The sequence below is a fragment of the Squalius cephalus genome (genome assembly GCF_949319135.1).
Source record: "Squalius cephalus genome assembly, chromosome: 14".
In the NCBI taxonomy this organism is placed as follows: domain Eukaryota; kingdom Metazoa; phylum Chordata; class Actinopteri; order Cypriniformes; family Leuciscidae; genus Squalius; species Squalius cephalus.
Window position 1 is genome coordinate 35809305 of NC_137135.1, and position 22773 is coordinate 35832077.

General features: G+C 38.5%; 3 protein-coding genes across 3 annotated transcripts in view; 2 read left to right on the forward strand and 1 right to left on the reverse strand.

Annotated features, from left to right (window-relative positions):
* The window catches only part of dhrs13l1 (dehydrogenase/reductase (SDR family) member 13 like 1), a 33885-nt gene extending 26586 nt beyond the window's left edge, over positions 1-7299 (forward strand). The window contains exons 5-6 of the mRNA XM_079892146.1: positions 46-372; positions 4813-7299. Coding sequence (XP_079748272.1) covers positions 46-372; positions 4813-5075 — 590 coding nt within the window. The 3' untranslated portion in view covers positions 5076-7299. The remainder of the gene's footprint in view (positions 1-45; positions 373-4812) is intronic.
* An 897-nt stretch (positions 7300-8196) lies between these two features.
* Positions 8197-16350, reverse strand: cenpu (centromere protein U). The gene is made up of 12 exons (XM_079892141.1): positions 16173-16350; positions 15772-15865; positions 13563-13740; positions 13407-13485; positions 12525-12638; positions 11410-11506; positions 10307-10403; positions 10134-10212; positions 10005-10052; positions 9854-9915; positions 8928-9084; positions 8197-8357 (listed from the first exon to the last, which is right to left on the reverse strand). Exons 1-12 carry the CDS (start codon positions 16218-16220, stop codon positions 8235-8237), a joined length of 1176 nt encoding a protein of 391 aa, XP_079748267.1. The 5' UTR covers positions 16221-16350; the 3' UTR covers positions 8197-8234.
* A 641-nt stretch (positions 16351-16991) lies between these two features.
* slc25a51b (solute carrier family 25 member 51b) lies at positions 16992-22028 on the forward strand. The gene is made up of 2 exons (XM_079892150.1): positions 16992-17109; positions 20465-22028. Exon 2 carries the CDS (start codon positions 20523-20525, stop codon positions 21438-21440), a length of 918 nt encoding a protein of 305 aa, XP_079748276.1. The 5' UTR covers positions 16992-17109; positions 20465-20522; the 3' UTR covers positions 21441-22028.
* Positions 22029-22773: the final 745 nt, after the last annotated feature.

Below are 22773 nucleotides of genomic sequence, written 5' to 3' on the forward strand. Positions count from 1 at the left end.
CCGACATCATGAATGACACCTGTTGTGTGTGTGTGTGTTGTCCAGCACTGGCCGCTCCAGGATGCACTGAAGATGGCCTCGGGATGATCCTGGGTGTCAATCACATCGGCCCGTTCCTGCTGACCAATCTCCTGCTGGAGCGTCTCCAGGAGTGTGCGCCGAGCCGGGTGGTCAACGTGTCGTCCTGTGGTCACGATCTGGGCACTATTGACTTCGACTGCATCAACACACACAAGAGACTCACTCTGGGATCATCCGACGCGGATGTATTCAGGGCTTACACTGCCAGCAAGCTCTGTAATGTGCTCTTCACACATCAACTGGCCAAGAAACTGGAGGGAACCAACGTCACAACCTACAGCCTTCATCCCGGTTAGTGATCAATCATTAATTCAGTTCACGTTTATTTGTATAGCGCTTTTCAAATCAGTTATACAGAAAGTGCATGAGTCCATATTACAATTTACAGTGATCTGTTATCAGAGGAAACTGTCTAAGTTATGTATTTCAGAAATGTACATATACAAAATCACAATTAGCTAAAAATTTATTAATTTAAACAATGTAGTAATTTATTGTAATGAATTGAAGTAATGAATACTTGTTTGTTAACAAATGATCATGACATTTAGAAAGTAAGAATGTGCAATATGCCAGTAGTATTCGTCAACACTTTTGAATAACTCATTAATTTACTAATAAACATTATACAAAGGCGAGACTCTACAGGCACAAACGTTGTTTCCGTGCACTGGTCAATTTTCAGATATTTGGCTTTTCATAATGTGTTGTTTTTCAGACTTGTGGAAAGAAATCAATTTTTTTTTCTCTATTTGCGTCCAGTTTTAAATTATAACACATATAGTCTGCGAGTTTTTCCTCCACTTCAGCAACACTTGCATGCACCAAAATTTACAGTTTTATTCCCATCTATATTCTGAAGGTTTTTATAGAAGGGTTTGATGATATATCATTTGTCTGATTTTTTAATAACAGTTCAATCCTAAAAAACATTGTAAAATAAAAAAATTTCTGGCTGTTGACAGTATTTTCTGATTTATGAAGAGATAAAAAGAGAAATCCAAAATTCCCTCAGTAAAAACCTTTAACTCTAATATATCAACAAAATCAAGCTGTTCAGTTGTTATCAATCGTTCAGATTTCTGCTGTGTAAATATGCCTATTTAATTTCATATTTAAATATTTCAGAAAACTTGTAATACAAAAACTTTTTAGCAGTTATTAATGTAATCAAATAACTATGGTGATATCTATTAGTTACCATTTTTCCTTGCACTTTTAAAAATAAAGTTCCAAAAGGTTTTTTTCAGCAAATGTCATAAAATGTATAGATATTAAAATATTTTTTTTTTCCAGTTCTAAAAGAACCATCTTATAAGAATATATTTTTTAATAAACAGATTCAGATTGTTTTATTTAGTGCCATGTCAGCATTCAAGGCTATTTTCATGGCAAAAATTTAATTACAAAAACACAAATATCATATAAATACAATAAAAACCAAACAAACAAAAACTGCAAGTCATATTTGTCACATTCACTGTCTGTCATCGTCCTGTCTGCACTACAGTTCCCAGAATCCTCCTTGTTTCCACACCTGAACTCACTCCCTTCATTACCCACCGGTTCATCATCATTATCTGCATCACCTGTCTTGTGTTCATCTGTGTGTATTTAAGTTCCTGGTTTTCACTCTTCACTTGTTGGTCAATGTTTATGTTAGGTTATCTATGTTCTGAGCACACGCTCCCTTTTTGTTTGTATTTGCTTATGTTAGAATTAAAATCTTGGAATTCATCATCTTCGTGTTCGTCTCCTACTTCATCCTTCCAGAAGCCTGACAGATTGACCGACCAAAAAGATGAGCTGGGAGCTCGCTGGACAGATCGCGGCTTTGGCTCGGGATAGCCGCGATCTGTTCCAATTCACCTGGGGGTTTGTTCCTCTTGCTGCCTCCTGCTCGCTGGATGACGAGACGATCAAGGCGTGTTATCGGCTTGGGGCCAAGGAGGTCGACCCGAGGGAGCTTCCAGATCTCTCCGGTCAGGACTGGAGAGAGGCACTCTCCTGTTGTCTCGAGAGCTTCCTCCCGTGGCACGCCATGTCACCGTCTGCACTTCACGCCAGTCTAGCCGAGCCCGCACTTCACGCCAGTCCAGCCGAGCCTGCACTTCACGCCAGATCTGCCGAGACCAAGGCAGTAAGCGTCGTGCCCGCCGCGCCTGTGACTGACAGCGATCTTCCTCCTCTCATCGGCCCGCCAGAGCCCTCTTCGCCGCTGGTCCCGTCCAGCACAGAGCCCTCTTCGCCGCTGGTCCCGTCCAGCCCAGAGTCTTCGCCGCTGGTCCCGCCCAGCTCAGAGCCCTCTTCGCCGCTGGTCCCGCCCAGCTCAGAGCCCTCTTCGCCGCTGGTCCCGCCCAGCTCAGAGCCCTCTTCGCCGCTGGTTCCGCCCAGCTCAGAGCCCTCTTCGCCGCTGGTTCCGCCCAGCTCAGAGCCCTCTTCGCCGCTGGTTCCGCCCAGCTCAGAGCCCTCTTCGCCGCTGGTTCCGCCCAGCTCAGAGCCCTCTTCGCCGCTGGTTCCGCCCAGCTCAGAGCCCTCTTCGCCGCTAGTTCCGCCCAGCTCAGAGCCCTCTTCGCCGCTGGTCCTGTCCAGCTCAGAGCCTTCTTCGCCGCTGGTCCTGTCCAGCTCAGAGCCCTCTTCGTCGCTGGATCTGCCCAGCACAAAGCCCTCATCGCTGGATCTGCCCAGCACAAAGCCCTCATCGCTGGATCTGCCCAGCACAAAGCCCTCATCGCTGGATCTGCCCAGCACAAAGCCCTCATCGTTGGATCTGCCCAGCACAAAGCCCTCACCGCTGGATCTGCCCAGCACAAAGCCCTCACCGCTGGATCTGCCCAGCACAAAGCCCTCATCGCTGGATCTGCCCAGCACAAAGCCCTCATCGCTGGATCTGCCCAGCACAAAGCCCTCATCGTTGGATCTGCCCAGCACAAAGCCCTCACCGCTGGATCTGCCCAGCACAAAGCCCTCACCGCTGGATCTGCCCAGCACAGAGCCCTCATCACTGGATCTGCCCAGCACAGAGCCCTCATCGCTGGATTTGCCCAGCACCGAGCCCTCATCGCTGCCCAGCACCGAGCCCTTATCGCTGCCCAGCACCGAACCCTCTTCACGGTCCCCGTCAGCCCGGTCAGAGACTGTTTTTAACCATCGCTCTCTGGTAACCGGGACTTTTCCCAAGTATTTTTTTGGGGGGGGGCCATAGGGCTCCGTCCTGGCCACTCGAGGGGCCATGGCCACCTGAGGGGTCCTCACCACCATGGCCACCTGAAGGGTCTTCACCGCCGTGGCCACCTGAAGGGTCTTCACCGCCGTGGCCACCTGAAGGGTCTTCTCCGCCATGGCCACCTGAAGGGTCTTCTCCGCCTTGGCCACCTGAAGGGTCTTCTCCGCCTTGGCCACCCGAAGGGTCCGCACCGCCTTGGCCACCCGAAGGGTCCGCACCGCCTTGGCCACCCGAAGGGTCCGGACCGCCATGGCCACCCGAAGGGTCGTCACTGCCGTGGTCGCTTGAGGGGACATCACCGCCCTGGCCACCCGAAGGGTCCTCTCCGCCGTGGCCACCCGAAGGGTCCTCACCGCCGTGGCCGCCCGAGGGGTCGTCTCCGTCCTGGCCACGCCCACAGCCTGCTCCACCGTGACCACACCCACAGTCTGCTCCGCCCTGGAGGCTTCCTGCCTTGTCTCCCTTGCCTTGTCTTCCCCGTCAGCCTCCAGGGCGCCCACCCTCCCACCCCTTTGGTCTTTCTACGGCGCGAGGACGCGCCTACCGGGAGGGGGGAGTAATGTCACATTCACTGTCTGTCATCGTCCTGTCTGCACTACAGTTCCCAGAATCCTCCTTGTTTCCACACCTGAACTCACTCCCTTCATTACCCACCGGTTCATCATCATTATCTGCATCACCTGTCTTGTGTTCATCTGTGTGTATTTAAGTTCCTGGTTTTCACTCTTCACTTGTCGGTCAATGTTTATGTTAGGTTATCTATGTTCTGAGCACACGCTCCCTTTTTGTTTGTATTTGCTTATGTTAGAATTAAAATCTTGGAATTCATCATCTTCGTGTTCGTCTCCTACTTCATCCTTCCAGAAGCCTGACAATATTATACAAGATATTATAAATTAACATATGATTAAAAAAAAATCCAAAACCTTTTCAGGCATAATCTTACTAAATTTATATATATATATATATATGAAGAGTTCAGATGCAAAAGCCTCTAAGTGCCATCTGAAATTTTCTTCTAGAATGATCATTTTTATAAAGCTTGTATATGTAAGTTCAGTAACTTAAATGACAATTAATAGGTAATTTGCCTTGCCATTTAAGTGAAATTACTGAACTTAAATATACGAGCTTGATAAAAATGATCATTCTAGAAGAAAATTTCAGATGGCACTTAGAGGCTTTTGCATCTGAACTCTTCATATATACATACACACATATATACGTAAAAAAAAAAATTAAAAAAAAAAACTTTTTTTTTTTTTACGTATATATGTGTATATATATATATATATAAAATATACTTAATAACCCTTTTTACACTATAAAGAACATTTTGTGCAATGGAAAGATTCCATGGATGTTAAAGATTCTTTATGGAACCACCGATGCCAATAAAAAAAACTTTATTTTGTAGTGTGTTCACCTGGCGTGTCTTGCCTGAATAGATCAGCACCAGTTTCCCTCCTTCTAACAGTGTGTTTTCCTCATTTGATCCGGTTCAGGGTCGGTCAATTCAGAGCTCGGCCGTGACATCAACGAATGGAAGACGCGTATCCTCAAAGCCATCGTGAGGTGGTTTGGAGCGACAGACCCGGTGTCGGGAGCTCAGACGACGCTGTTCTGCGCTCTGCAGGAGGACATCGAGCACCTGAGCGGCCGATACTTCTCCGACTGTCAGCTGGTGCAGGTCAAGCCCGAGGCCAGAGACGACGGAGTCGCCAAGAAACTGTGGGACGTCAGCGAGAGGTTATGTGGCATGATTTGAAGACACACACAACACTGCACACTTTGCTGGGAAATATACTGTACTGTTTTTGCTGTTGTTGTTGTTTGGGTTCATTGTTCAGAATCCAATTAGGAAACACTTGACTTAAAGCTGTTATGTGTAATGCATTATAAAAGGTATTCAAAATGTACATTATAATGAATGGTCTTTTCAGAAATAATTGTAACCAAAGTTAAAACACATTGGCAGATTCCTTGTTAAATCGGTAACTGGTTGTTTGCCATGCGTTTTAATGCATTTTACTTTCTAAAGGTTTAATGCTGCTTTCAAGTACACCCATGTGAAAAAGACGTACTATTAAATGCATTAAAAATCTACTTGAGTATGTTTTTAGTAAAATACAAATATACTATAATAATGCATTTTTAATACATTTAACAGTACGTCGTTTCCACTCGTACCTGCGAGTCTGTTATTATCACGTCACACATTCAAAGGCTTTCAACAATCTGAATGTTTTTGTACTGTACTTGTAAAAAAAAAAAAAAAAAGACATTTGTAAATGCATCTATCTTGCAATTTGTTGAGGAAGAAGTGACATTGCCTTCAAACAGCAAAAAAAAAAAAAAAAAGGTTGCACAATTATTGTGGGTAATAAAGTGTTTTTTTTTAAATGTTGTTTAGGAAACATTTTTCTGCACAGAACAAAATGCCTGAACTTCTCCTTTCTATACTGATAAATACAGCTGAAAGAGATCTATGTTAGTTCTGGATTTGGTCCCATTTCATGGCATACTAAATAAAAATGCACCATTAAACTATTCAATCATACAAGATTTTACAAAGCATTTTTTTTCCTTGAATCTGGACAGGCAACAAGTGTAGACAACAAGATCAGATTAGAGCTGATGAAAGAGGTTTAGTCTAAAAGCCCACGGCAGTGACATGGCAGTTTTTCTGCATTTTCAGGGAACTTGAACTACTAGAACTTGCTGAACTACAAACAAGCACGTGCATCAGTTCAGCCCAAGAAAAATGTATCATAAGTCAGAGGTCAATGGTGTGAGCGAAAGAAGGGCATAATTTCTTCTTTGATGTTGCCCAATCCTCCTTCATATTCATACATTAAAAATGAATTAAAAATATACCTTGGGTGATCTACGTCTATATATCTCTATATCTTTATATATATATATGATATGTGTATATCTAAATTCATTTTTATGTTTAGTTTTAATTGTTTTAGTGCGTGTACCTCTTAAAAATAAAGGTTAAGTTCCTTTAATAGTTCCACGAAGAACCTTTAACATCCATGGAAACTTTCCATTCCACAAAAGGTTCTAGGTTCTTCACTCCAAGAACAAAAGTGGTTCTTGTAAGAACGTTTGACTGAAAGGTTCAGGGGAACCAAAACGCTTTATGGCATCCCACCGAAAACACCCTTTTGAATTCTTATTATTAAATAATAATCTTATAATCTTTTTTTTTTTTTTCATGAAGTTACATTTTATTAAACAAAAATGGGAAATATTTATTTTCTTTAATTTTTTAACAAAAAAATTAAAAGCTGCACTAATGTCCTGTTTTTGTCCTCTGTGCATCAATGTTCAACCCTACTCGTCACATAAACTTAACCGCCTTAACAAAAGAACCTTTTGTCTACTTGTTACAAGCATGTTGACATGCATATTAGTCATATCTCTCCACAGTTTTGCACGTTCATTCACTCAAAACACACACTTTATCAGACGAGCTCGGGTGGGGCATTCTGGGACAAAGGGTCCTAATGACTAATCACCATCACAAACTTTACCATAAATACAAATGCATCAAGAATAAAGGCTTGTTCACACCAAAGGATGATAAAGATATAGTTCTAAAAAATCTTTCTGAATATTAAAGAATAGCAGTGTAACGGCTGGACCAATCAGACACAATTATTTGTTATATTGTCCTGTTTATTGCTATAAATAAAGTGGCCACATGAAAAAGCATTGGAAGGAAAGACACATAAAGCCTGAAAAACAGACCTTTCTTCATTAAGTTGTAGTTAAACTGTTCTATGAAGGAACATGCATATCTCTAACACATTATATGTCTTTTGTATTGTATACTATTTTATGCATACTTTATGATAGAACCACCAGTTAATGTAACCTGACCTTTACCATGTTTGCTATCAATGAATTTGTATTTTGATGATCTAAATGACTGTGTGTATTATTTGTTGATACCTATGCAACATATTAGTATTACAAGAATCTGTTTTTCTGCATCAACACCCAATCCCGCCACACATGCAAATGAGTCAGCTTCCAAACAAAGGAAGTTTTCCCTCTGAAAAATTCAGTAAAAATTTAAAAGTTACATTATTATGACATTTATGCCATTTTTCTAATTAAATTCTGAGATTTTAAATTCACAGTGGAACGGAAATGTTCAATATTTGCATTAGGAGTTTAGGAGGAGAAACGGTCTGAGTTTAGGAGGTAACTGCGGCTTTACCGAGCTCAACGGCTCTGATTGGCCGAGCTGAGATATAAATTAAACGCTATTTTAAAAAGGGGGAGGAGCTGCTTGATAAGCCCCGCCCTGTCTTCCTGTTTCACTGTCGTAAATCTTGAATGGTTTTGGAGCTCAAGACTGAAGTTTGGTCTCTTTTAAAAAGTGAAACAAAAAAAAAAAGTTATAAAAGTTGAAGTTTACTATTATGACAAATGCACAAAAATACCATTTTAAAATTTTATATTAAATACATATTTTCCAAACATTATTTTACTCTAAAACTGTGAGAAATAGAGTTGTGTTTCAAATTTAAGGTTGATATCTCAGTAAATGAGCTGTTTAGTCGCAGTACCAAACGCTTCCACTAGATGAAACTAGTCTCCCATTAATTTCCAATGCGCTCATTTTTGACCGCGAACAATGCAAGTGTGACTATTTTCTTTCTCAATACAAATGAAAATATTCATGATTCTCATTTGTCATTTTTTTTTTCAACACTTTAAAATAGACTTAAAACAATGCGTAATAGGATTAAATTAAAGTGAAATAGACTCAACCTTTCATTTTAATTAACTAATTTAGTATACATACAACACTTCAGTTATTACAATAAATTCCCAAAACTAATAAATAGTCTGACAAACTATCATTCCATTAAAGTGTTTATTTGCTGAGCTGTACAGTGTGTGTTGATTACTGATTTTCTGTTTCATCTAAAACCTGCTGTAGATTGTCATTGACGGTCTTCAGCTGATGTTCTGTTCCCATGATGCATCTGGCTTCCATCAACATGGCAGGCATACAAGATGGACCATACTGTCAGGCAAAAGAAATTAAATGAGAAAAGCACAACAAACCCCACAAATCATACACAAAATGACAAGATGGTTTGCTTGCACAGTTCATGGACAGAACTCAATAGGAATGAGCGTTCAACACCAAACTGAACATCTGAAGCAACTAATTTTCTGTTTTCAACATTGATAATAATAATAATGAATGTTTCTTGAGCATCAAATCCTCATATTAGAGTGATTTCTGAAGGATCATGTGACACTGAAGACTGGAGTAATGATGCTGAACATTCAGCTTTGATCACAGGAATAAATTACAGTTATAAATATATTAAAATAGAAAACAGTCATTTTAAATTGTCATAATATTTCACAATATTACTGTTTTTTTTTATTGTTTTTTTTTATCAAATAAATGCAGTCTTGGTGAGCAGAAGAGACTTCTTTTAAAAACATTAAAAAAAATCATACTGACCCCAAACTTTTGAACGATAGTGTATATATATATATAATATCAGTCTGGCGAGTAACCAAAAGAAATGTACAAGCCAATGGCGATTCTATTGCCAAGGTGTGCATAAGACTTCTTTACCGTTTCCACTTCATCCGGATGATCCGTGCGGTGCTTCAGGTACTTCATGTTGAGCTCCCGAAGGCTGGAGAGCAAAGAGGATCCTTCTCTCAGAGATCTGAGTCTCAGCTCCATCTCATCATGAGCTTTCTGAAGGTCACTCAACTTCGTCTTTGCCCTGAGACCAGACACACATTTAAATGACCTCATATTAGAGCTGTGCCATTCATCGAATATGGCTTCCAATGATTGTGAAAACAATCTTTCATTCTTTCCAAAAAGCCCAAACTTAAAGGGGTGGTGTAATGCCCTTTTCACAAGATGTAAAATAAGTCTCTGATGTCCCCAGAGTGTGTGTGTGAAGTTTTAGCTCAAAATACCCCACAGATATTTTTATATAACATGTTAAAGTTGTCAATTTTTGTAATCGAGTTCACGCGCGTGATCATAGATACTAAACCTATGCGCGTGAACTCGGCAATCGATTACTGTGGACTTCAGCCGAAAACAGGATGTAAATACAGGTATGTGCGCTGGCTGAATAACATCATTTTTATCCATATCTTTCACATCTACTGCAGTCAGATTCACTCGTGTTCACTCTGAAGGAATCACTCACATGACCTGTGCACTTGTAATGACACATCAAGGATGTTAAGAGGCTAAAAGCAGGTTTAAAACTTGCCCCATTGAAGTCAACAGGGTGCAAATTTTAAAAAGAGGATAACACGGTGTAGGCAACACAGATTTTTGTCGTTGTTCTCTGTACTGACAGCACTCCAAATTTACAAAAAAATGAGAGAGAATTAAACCATAACCCTGCTTACTACATATAACTGTTATGCTTTTATTACCATGAAGTGAACACACAGTTTTTGCAGAACAGTTGTGGCATCACAGTATAAAAGAGCAAATAAAATCTAGTTTTTGTTCTTGTCAGTGCTTACTTAATGAGTTCATAACTGGCTTCCACGAGCCTGGTCCTCTTCCGATTAACATCTCTATTGATCTGAAACCCAGAACAACACAGTTAACGCCTTCAAAACTAATTATTAAAATAAAAATAATGGCTACGTATATTCTCCAGATGAGAATCACCTTGTTATTTTCTCTTTTCACACTCTTGAGTTCCTTAGTCGCTGTGATCTATGAATGAGGGGCACGTTTTCATCATTATTATGACAGCAGAAACTTATTTCCTGTGAAAGACGCGTAAAACGAGCTCACCATCTCCGAGATCTGCTCCTCGAACGAGCGGCTGACGGCATCGATGGAGCGTCTGACGGCGTCAGAGTTCACGGTCTGCCTAAAGAGAGCCAGAACCAGGAGTTTGAGAGTTTGACTTCTATTCATTAGAAGAACACTGGAGTTGATTTGCTGAACTGACATCATGTACTTACTTATACTGAGCGACAAACTCCTGGAAAGTATCGAGCACCACGTCCAGATCGGTCGGACTTCTCAGATCTCTGGGTCTTTTAGCGGGACCGGCGGACTCTGGAGAAGGACGCTTTACATTTATGGCATATTTGGCAGAGGCTTTAATCTAAAACAATTTGCATTGCATTCAAGGAACACATTTTATTAGATAATGCAGTACAAAGTTTGGTATCGTTGCGATTCATCTCTGTGCCGTTTGGTGTTGGTTCATGGCAACCTATATTTTTAAAAGATTTTTTTGAAGTGCATATACAGAAAACGATTGTGGAAAATACTTCCAGAACCAAGACACGAACAAATAGGCTCTTTTGCACACTATTGAAGCATGTATATTAAAAACACCTCACATTTAAAATACATTTAATTAATAAACAATGTTTGTTTATGCATGTTATTGCACATACAAAATAATACATACACACATTATATATATATATATATATATATATATATAATAGATATTATATAAAAATATATATATATATATGTAAAAAAAAAAAATATATATATATATATAATATAATATATATATATATATATATATATATATATATATATATAAATAAATAAAATGAATGTTACTTCGGTCAATATGTAAATTACTACAAGAATATGATGTAATACTTACTATTACTAATATTGATATTATAAAGAATAATATTGGTGATATTTATATTATGTTTCAGGAATACAATACAATATTATACAATATAAAATATTACACGTCATATTAATATTAGTAATATTAACCGTCTAGTTCTCTTCAGTCACTTTTGACCGGAAGATAACTTGTACATTCTTTTTATTTTATTTTTTTATTGTAATTTGTGACTTTTGTGGCACTGGCTGTGTGAACACACCATGTGACCGCCAAAGGAAATTAATAATAATATAATGCAAATATTAATATAATAATGTATGAAAATACTACGATAATAATAATAAATTTGAAAATTTTTACATACCTAATAAAAACCCTAATAAAAGTAAGTAATTATGTGTGAAAACATTGTTCAAAAACATCATGCATTTAACATAATTTTCCAGCTGACTGGTTTAGTACCTGATGAAGATGAAGACTTCCTCTTCTGTGTGTGGCCGCTCTGCCGGCGACTGGACGATCTCCTCTTCGCCCCTTTAGATTTCTCCATGCTTGGGTGCTGAGAAGGACAAAAATAAATAATTTAAGACCCATATTTCACATATCCAGGGTTTAAAAAATCATCTGTGGCGGGAAACGCTGTCAAATCACGAGCCAATCTGAAGTGTTACTTATGTTTACTCAGTTTGCTGGAGAAGTTTGTGTAAGTCAATTCTGTGCAGATTTAGCACAAATACTCGTGAGTCATCATGATATATTAAATATTGCGCAGAATCTGCTCATATCTGGCTCACTTGAACACACACGTCACTACACAACACATAACCGCGCGCTTGTTCATTTGCATTGAAGCAATTATAGCAAAGATTAATAAGCATTTGGTGAACAGAAAAGATATTGTTATTTTCCAACATCCTACATTTATGTTCGTTGTCCTGTGTTGATCTGTCCATCTAAAACACATGTTTGGTGAATGAATGAATGAGGCATTATTAATATGAAAAGGATAAAAGAGGAAAGGAGGAGATGCTGGATGACAAATTTTTTTGAATAAGAAATTAATGTATGAAAATCAAATTTTATTATATATACACAGTACTGTGCAAAAGTCTTAGGCATGTAACCCCCACCCCAAAAAAATGGTTTTAAGTCAGTTATTTCTATCTTTTGCTGTAGTGTGATTGTAATAATCCAGTGAGATTTGTGTATGCACAAGGAGTCTGACAACAGCCAGTCTGATCTGATCTCACCATCATCGAGTCCGTCTGTGATACACAAATCTCACTGGATTATTACAATTAATGGCAAAAAGAATGTTTGGAAATGTAAACTGATATTTCCTACTGACACACTACAGCAAAAGATATAAATAACTGACTTAAAACCATTTTTTGGGGGGGGGATTGCCTAAGACTTTTGCACAGTACTGTATATATATTATAAAATTGGATTTTCATATAATAATTTCTTGTTAACTTCTTTCTTATTAACTTTCATTTTAACTTCTTTCTTGTAATTGGCCGGTGAGTTAATTTCATAATTTCATCATATATGTAGATACTGATGGCTAAACGTACAAAACTTTCATCTTCATCCGTGAGCTCCTCTGAGGACGCCGGTGACCTCTGTCTCTGAGACACTCCTGGGGTCGGAGATGTTTCCTTTGATGACCTCTGACCTTTTCCTGCTTTCTGAAAAAAAAAAAAAAAACATCAGTCAGCGTGAAACATCTTTTCTTCTCTATTGTTCTGTATATCCGAGTGAAACGCTTCTGGAACAAATGTGGGCGGGGCTTGATTTTGAATTGATTGGATGGTTGTGGTTTGCTATTGGTGGATCTCATGTGAGTGACAGGTTGCCCCGCCCACATCATCAGAGAAGAGAAGAAACGCTGCTAGAAAAGTTGTTTTTTTTAGACTAAGAAAAAATTGACATACATTTCTTCTTGTTCCAGAAGATTTAAGATAAAAGCGTCCAGTGTCCGCTAAATGATTAAAGTCCCCCTGTGGTGTAAATCCAGCTTTTAATGTTGTTTATATGTCTATGTGGTGTTTTTAATATGCTTAAAGCATGTGTAAGTTCATAAGTCGACAGCATTGCTGAGTATTTCCTCCTTAAAACTGCAGTGAACCAAAGACAGTCTCAAAAACACGCTTTGAAATCGCTGGTGTTTCTGACGTCACAAACTACCTTGTAACCAATCAGATCAACGTGTGATCGTCAACCAGTGGATCTCTGAGCTGAGTGAGTGAGTGGAGGCGGGGCTCATTTGCATATTCATAGAACCGCGCATACTAAATGAGGCAAGGGTGTCGAGTTACATTCAAGATATTTCAAGGACGTTTAAATAAGTTTTAAGGGATAAAATGAATGACTACAGGGGGACTTTAAATGTAAATGCAGAAGCTGTTTAAGACAAGCACAACTTTAATGCCATGCTTTAAAGATTAAACACTCACCTCGGACCCCGCTGTTCTTCTCTTGTCTGTATTCTCTCCGCCTTCTGATATGGTTGGTAAGGCACTTCCTTTAGCTTTTCTACGACACAGAAAGCCTTGACGTTATATGATGATTATGATGCAGAAACCCGTTGATCTGGCAGGATCGCACTCTACCTGACGACTGGGTCTGGCGTCCGAGACGGCTCCTGGTTCTCCTTGGATGAGGCGCTCTTGGAAACAACTCGGGCCTTTTCAATAGCCTTAGTTTTATAGGTTTGCACGGCAGATCTTCGGTTGTGTTCTGGTCCAGGACTCAGATCTTCCTCTAAAGCGGTGCTGTGAAGCGGGTTCCCTGCAGAAGACAACAACAAGCACACACTAAAGTCACTTCTGGGATCCATACAGAACCAGTTACTCACCATTTTATCACGCATTATGAAGTTTTACTATTTTGCAAGTGACTGGGCATTACAGCCAAACTAATGTCCCTATTTAAAAAACAATCCTTACAAGCTAAAAAAAATGATAAAAGAATGGCAGACATTTAGGCCAAAGTGGCGAAAATAAAAATACACAACATAATATACAAATGAAATAAACAGTGCTTTATTTTTTCAGCTACAGTACGTGTGTTTAACACTAGCCGCGTTTCCATTACCCTTCAAATTAACTTTTTAAGTCATAATTTCAATTTAGTGTCATCATTTTGACTTTTCAAATAATAATTTTGATTGCCATAATTTTAGATTTTAAAATCATAATTTCGATTTTGTATGTAATAATTGTGACTTTTTAAATCATAATTTCGATTGTCAGAATTTTTACTTTTTAAGTCATAATTTCTATTTAGTATGTTATAATTTGACTTTTTAAGTCATAATTTCTGCTTCATGTCTCATACTTTCTGTCACGGTCACGTCATGTTTAGTTTCATTATCATGTTCTGTTTAGTTTCTAGCGCTGCATCTGAAATCGTATACTTCCACTATAGGATAAACAGTATGTGACACTGGTCAGTAGCCGTGTTTCCATTACCCTTCAAATTGCGCAAATTGAAATTGCGAATTGAAAATACGCCCAATGGAAACACGTCAATTTCGCAAAAACTCACATTTATCGCAAAAAAGTGTTTCCACTCGCATGAGGTGGTTTTTCAGGCAATTCAAAAAAGAAATATTTCACAAAACTGCAATGGAAACAGTTTTTGCGCATTTACAGTCAGCTGACGTAGATGACGCGGTGTGTTTGGACAGAATATGAGACAGAGTTCTTTATTAAATTCATAAGACAAAAGAATTACAGGAATAATGGATTCTAAACCTCAAATAAATGCCACAATCAAGACCTCGAAGCAGAAATGAGGGAGAAACACCCAGAAACACCTCATATGAGCCGCTCACAGTATAATAAGGGTCGTTCCTCACCATTAATGCTTGAGAACACACACATCTCCTTCCATTAATAATAATAATGGCCAGTGCAGTGGCTGGGATATCTAGTACATAAACCTCATGGTTTTTGGGATGATTTTACTGATCGCACATTAACATCGGTTAATGGAAACGCCGTCATTTCGCAATAGCTTTTTGTCGACATTTAGAAAAAAACGCAAAAGTTTTGCGCAAATCTGTAATGGAAGCGCGAATGACTTATAGCTCTGATTAATAGATGAAGAATAGAGCGATGCTTGTTATTGTGAGCATTATTAGGTGCCAGATTTGATTGACAGCACTGATTCCCAGACTTTGATTTCGCATCATTCATGTCTGTGTCTTTGATCCTGCTATAATATAGAGGAGTAACGAGGCTAAAGGCCTGTTCACACCAACAACATTTGATTATAAAGTTCAAACGATCAATTTTAGTGGTGTAACGATGCCCTCATTCGACACACATCACGATACTGAACTCACGATACGCTATTATTGCGATACTCCAAGACATATGATAAAAGGTGAACAAAAAATGCTGAATTTGATATTTCATTGTGTGTGTAAATGAATAGTCTTGGACTTGATGCTGAAACCCAAAGCACAGGACAATAGAGACGCCAGAATAACAATATTCATGATTCTGAAGCTGAAAACACAGGAATATGCTTGATCTCTGTCACTGACTAGATATATTTAACATAATGTCGGACACTTTTTACTGGTAACATCAGACATTATCAGGACACACAAATATGCATTATTATACATTATATTCAACATAGTAGTTTAATGTAGTACTGACACTAAAACTCTTAAAACTTGAATTTTTTCACGCACAGTAATTTTTATTTTGGGTGAACTATACACAATACATATTGTTGCATTTTTGTATTGCGATATATTGTGACACCCCTATTACTTTTCAATCCTTACTGGATAACAACACACACCGTGAGGAGAGTACTGGTCTCCCTGGAAGAAGCTGGCCTTCTCTATGGACGAGATGTCCAGGGCTCGCGGAGACTCAGTGCTCGGCTTCTCACTCTGAAACACACACACACACACACACATAAACAACACAGTCAGTTGTGTCCAAACTTTAAGAGCTATTACTGCACGTACAGTATAAGTATAATACAATACACATATTGTCCACAAGGCAATACTACATGTATAATATTACATAATACGTAATATCACTATTAATAATATAAACAACAATACAATATTTGCCTTTACATAATATAAATATTGGTATTATTATGTTTCAGGAATTGCATGTCAAAAATATAATATAATTAGGATTCAAAACATTAGCTAACGTTAACAAACAAGCTAAACTAACACTCGCCTGTAGCTCTCGCTGAACAGCTTTCAGTGTTTTCGTCATCCTACTCATCTTTACATTAATTTAATCACATATAAGTATCTGCATAAACAACAACAATCAGTTGTGCAACTGCAGTGCAAAGTCGGTCAAAGTATTTTTTTTACCGCGAATGTTTGAACGCTTGGACTGAACCATCTCAGTAACGGGGGGTGTGTATTTCGTTTATATACAAATTAGGAATGATATTTTACTATTTATTTGAATTTAGACCTCATAGAATGGAAATTAAGAAAAGTTTTCTCTTTTTATATAATTATTTTCTTTAAAAAGATTAAAATAATTCTTTCGAATTACCCCTCCAGACTTTTTTATATAGCAGGTTCCTTCTCTGTAAAGCGGACAAGGCGAGGCAATGCGTCATTTCCGTCTCTACTGCCCTCTGCTGTTCTGGCGCAAATTAATAATAATAATAATAATAAAAAAAAATTGTTTCATTACAACAATTTGGCATTGAAAACAAAGATGTTATGCTAATTTTATGCATAATTTGATTCAATTATGTATAATGAAAAATTATGTGTGCATAGTTATACTCGGTCTATTTGCAGTCAGGTTTGTGAATTTGAAAACATTTAGATTTTATATATATTCTATTTTTAAAAATGTAAATAAAAATATTATAAATAAATGAATATGAAAATAAATACATGAAGGAATTAATAAATACGATTTAAAAAAAAAAAGTTTTGTAATAGCGTCCTCCAGTGGTTATTTATTTACCTTACGATCTCCACGCAGAGTGGAAACGCTAGAAGCGATTCTTTAGTAGCTACTTCCGGTCTCTCGCTCTTTCCATCCGAAGTGGAAACACTATAAACTAAGGACGCGGGCGGTTCCGCTTCACTGACTGAAACCAGCCCAACAGAACCGTCACTTTCCCCCGGACCACAAGCAGAAGGTACTTAACTACATAAAATCAGCGCTACGAAACACTCAATACACAAAATACTTACAAATATAAACACTTTTAGTGAGGAGATCGCGGTGGAAACACCATAACTTGTGCTGTCACTGAATTAGCATTAGCTTCGAAGTAGGTGTGTTTTTCAGCTTTAACAAGTGACAGGAAACACATTTAAGCTTTCAAACCTAAATACAGAGTTAATTCATGTGCATTTAAGTGATATCTAAGAGTTATTGACACTGTGAGGACGTGCTGTAGTCAAAAAGAGCAACAAAACGTAGTTCACAGAGAGGAAAAAATGAAGCAAGTTTGACATATTTACTCTTAAATGGGTGCCACAGGTGTTTTAATTTACATATTTATCTGATATAATCGTGTTTGTTTTAGTCTATCCACTGTTTTGACGCTGTGGTGTTAGCAGTAGCCTGTTAGCTGTGTTTATTAAGCACATGTATTGATTAATATTATAATGTAATGCTAATGAATCTGTCATCTGCACATTTAAGACCATTTACATGTATTCAGAGAGCTCTGGCTTTCTCATACTCTGGAATTAGGTGATTTTTATTAAGTCAGATGATCATATCAAGGACATTTGCTGATCACAGCAACGCTTAAAGTCCTTTATAAGTGGTGTGTCATTCTTTAAAGTCACATATGTCAGAGTTAAGTGTGTACATGAGGCGGCGAACACTGACCTGTCAATCATCACCGTGAGCTGTCGATCATACAGTGTTTTGCTCTGATTAATGAGGTCGGAGAGTTTGAGTCTAATGTCTCTGTCTTGTCATCATGGCAGCAGATTATTGCACGACCCAATCCTCTCCATGACCTTCAGAAGTTCCCATAGGATCGTCCACATGTGTGGTTTTATTTTTGGAGAGGTTTTGCACATGGGTTGTAGAACATTCACGCTACTGGATTTCTTCTGAGCAACTTTAAGGAGCGAGTCAATGTCAAAATGAGACTGTTATTTACCTAATATTTACACACTCGTGTCATTTCACATAAAAGTGTGTGTTGCTGTGAAACGATTAATCGCGATTAATCGCATCCGAAATAAAAGTTTGTGTTCACATAATATGTGTGTGTACTGTGCATAATTATTTTGTATATATAAATACACATACATACATGTATATATTTAAGAAATATGTGCTTAAATATACTGTATATATTATATATAATTTGTATTATAAATAAATATAAATATTTTATATATAAAATAATAAATTTTTCTTAAATATTTACATATTTTTTTATTATTATTTATTTACATTTATTATTTATTATTATTTACACATTATGCACAGTACACACACACATATTATGTGAACACAAACTTTTATTTTGGATGCGATTAATCGTTTCACAGCCCTAATATATATATATACACACGCATACAATTAACAAAAAAAATTAAAATAGGGCCTAAATGCAATGCATATAAATTCAAATGTGTTGAATAAATGAAAGATAGCTATATTCGTTAATTTTACAAAAAAAATCATCTTAACATTGTAAAATGTTTTAATGCATAATTTAAATAAATAAAGTCAGCTTTTTATAATGTTATTTTTTTACCATATATGTGAGGTTTTACATTAAAATAACATTTTAAATTTGTGTTTATGTAATATATGTGAGTGTATTTGTGGTGTACACATGCACTATATTATATAAACACACAGGCTACTTTGTTAAATGCGATTAATCGATTTGACCAGTGTGCTAGCTGGAGCCATTTACCTCCAGTCTTGTGCTAAGCTAGGCTAGCGGCGGGTGCGTCAGACAGAGTTACGGTGTGGTGAACAAATGAGTCCTATTGCAGAGATGAGTCCGAGCTTAGGACCCCATTAGTATGCCAGTAGTATGCCTGATCTAAATCTGTTCTTGCGATAACTTGTAGCTAACGTGAGCTGTCTAAACTGTTAATAAGAAAAATAGTAATATACACAAATAAACATTATTTTATGGTTCTTTTAATTTAAAAAAGTGTACTTGTAACATATTGCGCTGATTATTACGATAAAAAATAATGACATAATTATAATTGCATTACGAATTGCTGTGAATACGGTAAGGCAGTATAAGCTCAGGTAAAGCGGATAACGTTAGCTGTATGCTATGCTACTATCTAAGCTAACTAAAAAACACACTAGCAACGAGAAATGTTTAATTTCACAATCCACAGCGGTTAAATACTAGTTTATGAGACGTATAAGTTTAAATACATTGACTCGTTATAACGTAGTACAAACGTCTTCTATAATAAAGTGATTTTGTATGATTTGTAACCAGGCACTAAAGCGATTTCCCATAAAACGTGCTTTGAACCAATCGGATTGCTTGGGTCCTAAGCTCGGACTCATCTCTTCAGTAGGACTCATTTGTTCACCACACCGGCGCGCACGGAGATGAGAAGGGTGTGTGTGGACTTATCTAACTCTGGGGGAGACGGGGAATAAGCTGAAGTCCCGAAAACTCGGCGTGTTCCTTTAACATTATTAGCAGAAACGCTTGCCCTGCAGATCTTGTGCCAAAGTTTAATACATGCTTGAAAAGATCAGTATGAACATTATTCAAAACATCTCCACATAAAGTCACATAGTTTTGGATTGAAATGAGCGTAAATGTTATATGTTTTATATATAAACCAGGTGAATGATATACAGTAGTCAACATTTGAAGTGGATCAAAACCTTTTATCAAAGTTATACATGAATTTTCATAAGAAAACTTTGAACTTTTTTTGATCCACTTCAAATGTTGAAACCCTTCAGATTATATATAGGAGTAAAATTATAAAGTTGTTGACGTGGAGAAAAAACTCACTGCCTTTAACGATACATGTTGTGATTGAAATATACATGTAAAGTGCAATTAAATAAACACTTAAATGTGCATTTTGGAAAATGCAAAATCTCAAAACAAAGGATTTGCCTTTGGTTTCTTGCTTTGAGATGATAACGCACTCATATACTCGTGTTTGATTAATTAAATGCCACTTATTTTGCCATATGACGATCAATGTGAAGGTAATTTGAGGCTGAAGTGGTTCAGATAAGCAGATGTCCTCCTGCCCTCGTTCTGTCTGGGATGCTTGATCTGTGGTTAGGTAACATGTCTTATCTCAGCGGTTAGTGACGCAAAATGTTTTCATAAGATTAGACTTTCCCTGCAACCACTGGCTAATAAAACACGTCTGGATCTGGAATTTCTAAGGCCAGACCAGTAGTTTGAGTAACTTTTTTTGATCCACTTCAAATGTTGACTACTGTGTATTGTTAAAAGCGCTAGCCTATATAAATAAAGGTGACTCGACTGCTTTATTTCCTCTCTTTCACAGGTTAAAATGGGCGTTTACCTGCATCTCTTCTGCTGACCAATCAGATGCTTAGTTTCCCATGGGGGTCGTTACTACCATGGACCCGGATTCTGCCCGGCAACCGCAGGGCAATTTAGGTAAAGCTAGCCACGCTGTGATCGAAGCTAACGTGGGCCCTCGAGGAAAGCACTATCTGTGCGGCTCGTTCGCCGCGTTCACCAACATCATCGTGACCTTCCCTATCCAGAAGGTTTTGTTCCGGCAACAGCTTCACGGCGTCCGCGTGACCGAAGCCGTCCGACAGCTACAGCGCGACGGATTGGGTCGTTTGTACCGAGGGCTTCTCCCGCCTCTCCTGCAGAAAACCACAACCGTAGCCATAATGTTCGGCTTGTATGAGGATTTTTCCCGGCTGCTTTTGCGCCACGCACGGAGTAGCGGAGCGCCTGAGATTGTGACGCGTAGCACCGCCGCGGCGCTAGCCGGCACAGCTGAGGCTGCGCTAACGCCGTTCGAACGTGTGCAAACGCTTCTTCAGGATCACCGGCACAACGGGCGCTTTAACAACACCGCACACACCTTTAGGACTCTCCTGCGGGATTACGGCGTGAGGGAGTGTTACCGCGGGCTAGTCCCGGTTTTATTGCGTAACGGGCCGAGTAACGTGCTGTTTTTCGGGTTGCGTGGGCCGATTAAGCAACGGCTTCCCGACGCCCGAACCCGCGCGGGTCACATGGCTAATGACTTTGTGTGTGGCGGGCTGTTGGGCGCGGCGTTGGGAATCATGTTCTACCCGCTAAACGTGGTTAAATCCCGAGCGCAGGCCCAAGTCGGAGGCGAGTTCGTTCCCTGTCGCCAGGTTCTGATGACGGTGTGGCGGGAACGAGGCGGGAGCGTCGCGATGCTCTTCCGCGGAGCTACGCTCAACTACCATCGCTCTCTTCTGTCCTGGGGGATCATCAATTCCACTTACGAACTTCTCCTCAAAGTTTTCTGATGGTGCACTTTTCCCCAAAACAAGCCAAAATTGAGTGTGTTCCCTCTTTAAAAGAGGCCAACTGCACTTAAATGCACAATCCACTTATAAATGTAAATGCTATTATCATTGTTCCAAACTTTTTTTCGTCTGTGGAACGGAAAAGATGATTTTTTTGAAGAAGAAAGTTTTGGACCCCATTGACTTCCATTGAATGGACAAAAAAAAAAAACATGGTCGAAACTGTTTGGTTTTGTGCCAGAAGAGAGAAATGGATACCGGTTTGGAATGATTAAATGATAGTATTTTGATTTTTAGGTGTAACATCTGCACTTAATGATCTGCTGATGCTGACATATAAAGTCCGCCAATGTTACCCGGCAACTATGAGTGTTGTGAAATGTATCGTATGTTTTTGTATTGGCTCTTTCACTCACTTTTTTGGGGACACGGATGGAGAAAGCACAGTGTTGCACTACTGACAGTACATGTCTACTTGCTCTTGTGTTTGATGCACAAACTCTCGACTATGCGTCTTCATAAGTGTTGACTGAGCATGTGTGTGTGTGAGCTGTGTGTGTGATTTGTGGACCACACAGAGAAAGAGACGTCTCTACAAGCCCTTGATGGTATTGTTTTTGCCAATCAATCAGAAAACATCCAGATGTATTCAGAGATTTTCATGAAATGCTATTTTTATGTAACAAGTGTTTTTTTGCGACATAAATGAAATGTTCACGTTGTTGTGGGTGGAAAGTAAACAAGTAATTACACTAATTGCATTCTGGGTGTCTTTATTGAAGTTTATGATGGTTTAAAGTCAAAACAAACCATGTTCATTTCTTTTTTTTTATCCGCTCCTTGTCTTATAGCAAACAATTTGGTGCATGTTGCTGTTGTTTTTTTCTGCCTGTCATTGAGATCACATTTCATTTAATCAGTTCTCAGTTGATAAAATCAAGTTTTTTTTTCTTGTTACATTATGATGCTTTTTTTTTTTTTTTTTTTTGATGACTTAAAAAAAGTTCTGCTTATTTTTATTTTTACAGTAAAATCAAATGCCATAAATGCAAGATGAATCCTTCAGTGGTGGCAATCCCATAATGCATTACAAGCACAGTGAAAAAACAATAAATACAAGATGGTGTTGAGGAATATATTTCATTTCAGTCTAATAAAATAATTTACTATTTTGCCTAATATTTGTGTCTTGTGTATTTTATTTTGACACAAATATCAGGTATATTATGGGTATAAATGTTATGTATTATAGCTTCAACCAGACGCGATGCGATAAAATTCCAGCGACTGTGTCTGTACTGTGACGCGACGCGAATGCGAGATGTCAAAATCA

Excerpts from the sequence above, each read along its gene's own strand:
- cenpu (XM_079892141.1), bottom strand. The coding sequence starts at position 16,220 with ATGAGTAGGATGACGAAAACACTGAAAGCTGTTCAGCGAGAGCTACAG. Across the intron at positions 15,866-16,172 it reads CTGTTCAGCGAGAGCTACAG|AGTGAGAAGCCGAGCACTGA; the intron begins GCGAGTGTTAGT and ends TGTGTGTTTCAG. Across the intron at positions 13,486-13,562 it reads ACGCCAGACCCAGTCGTCAG|AAAAGCTAAAGGAAGTGCCT; the intron begins GTAGAGTGCGAT and ends TCTGTGTCGTAG.
- slc25a51b (XM_079892150.1), top strand. The coding sequence starts at position 20,523 with ATGGGGGTCGTTACTACCATGGACCCGGATTCTGCCCGGCAACCGCAG.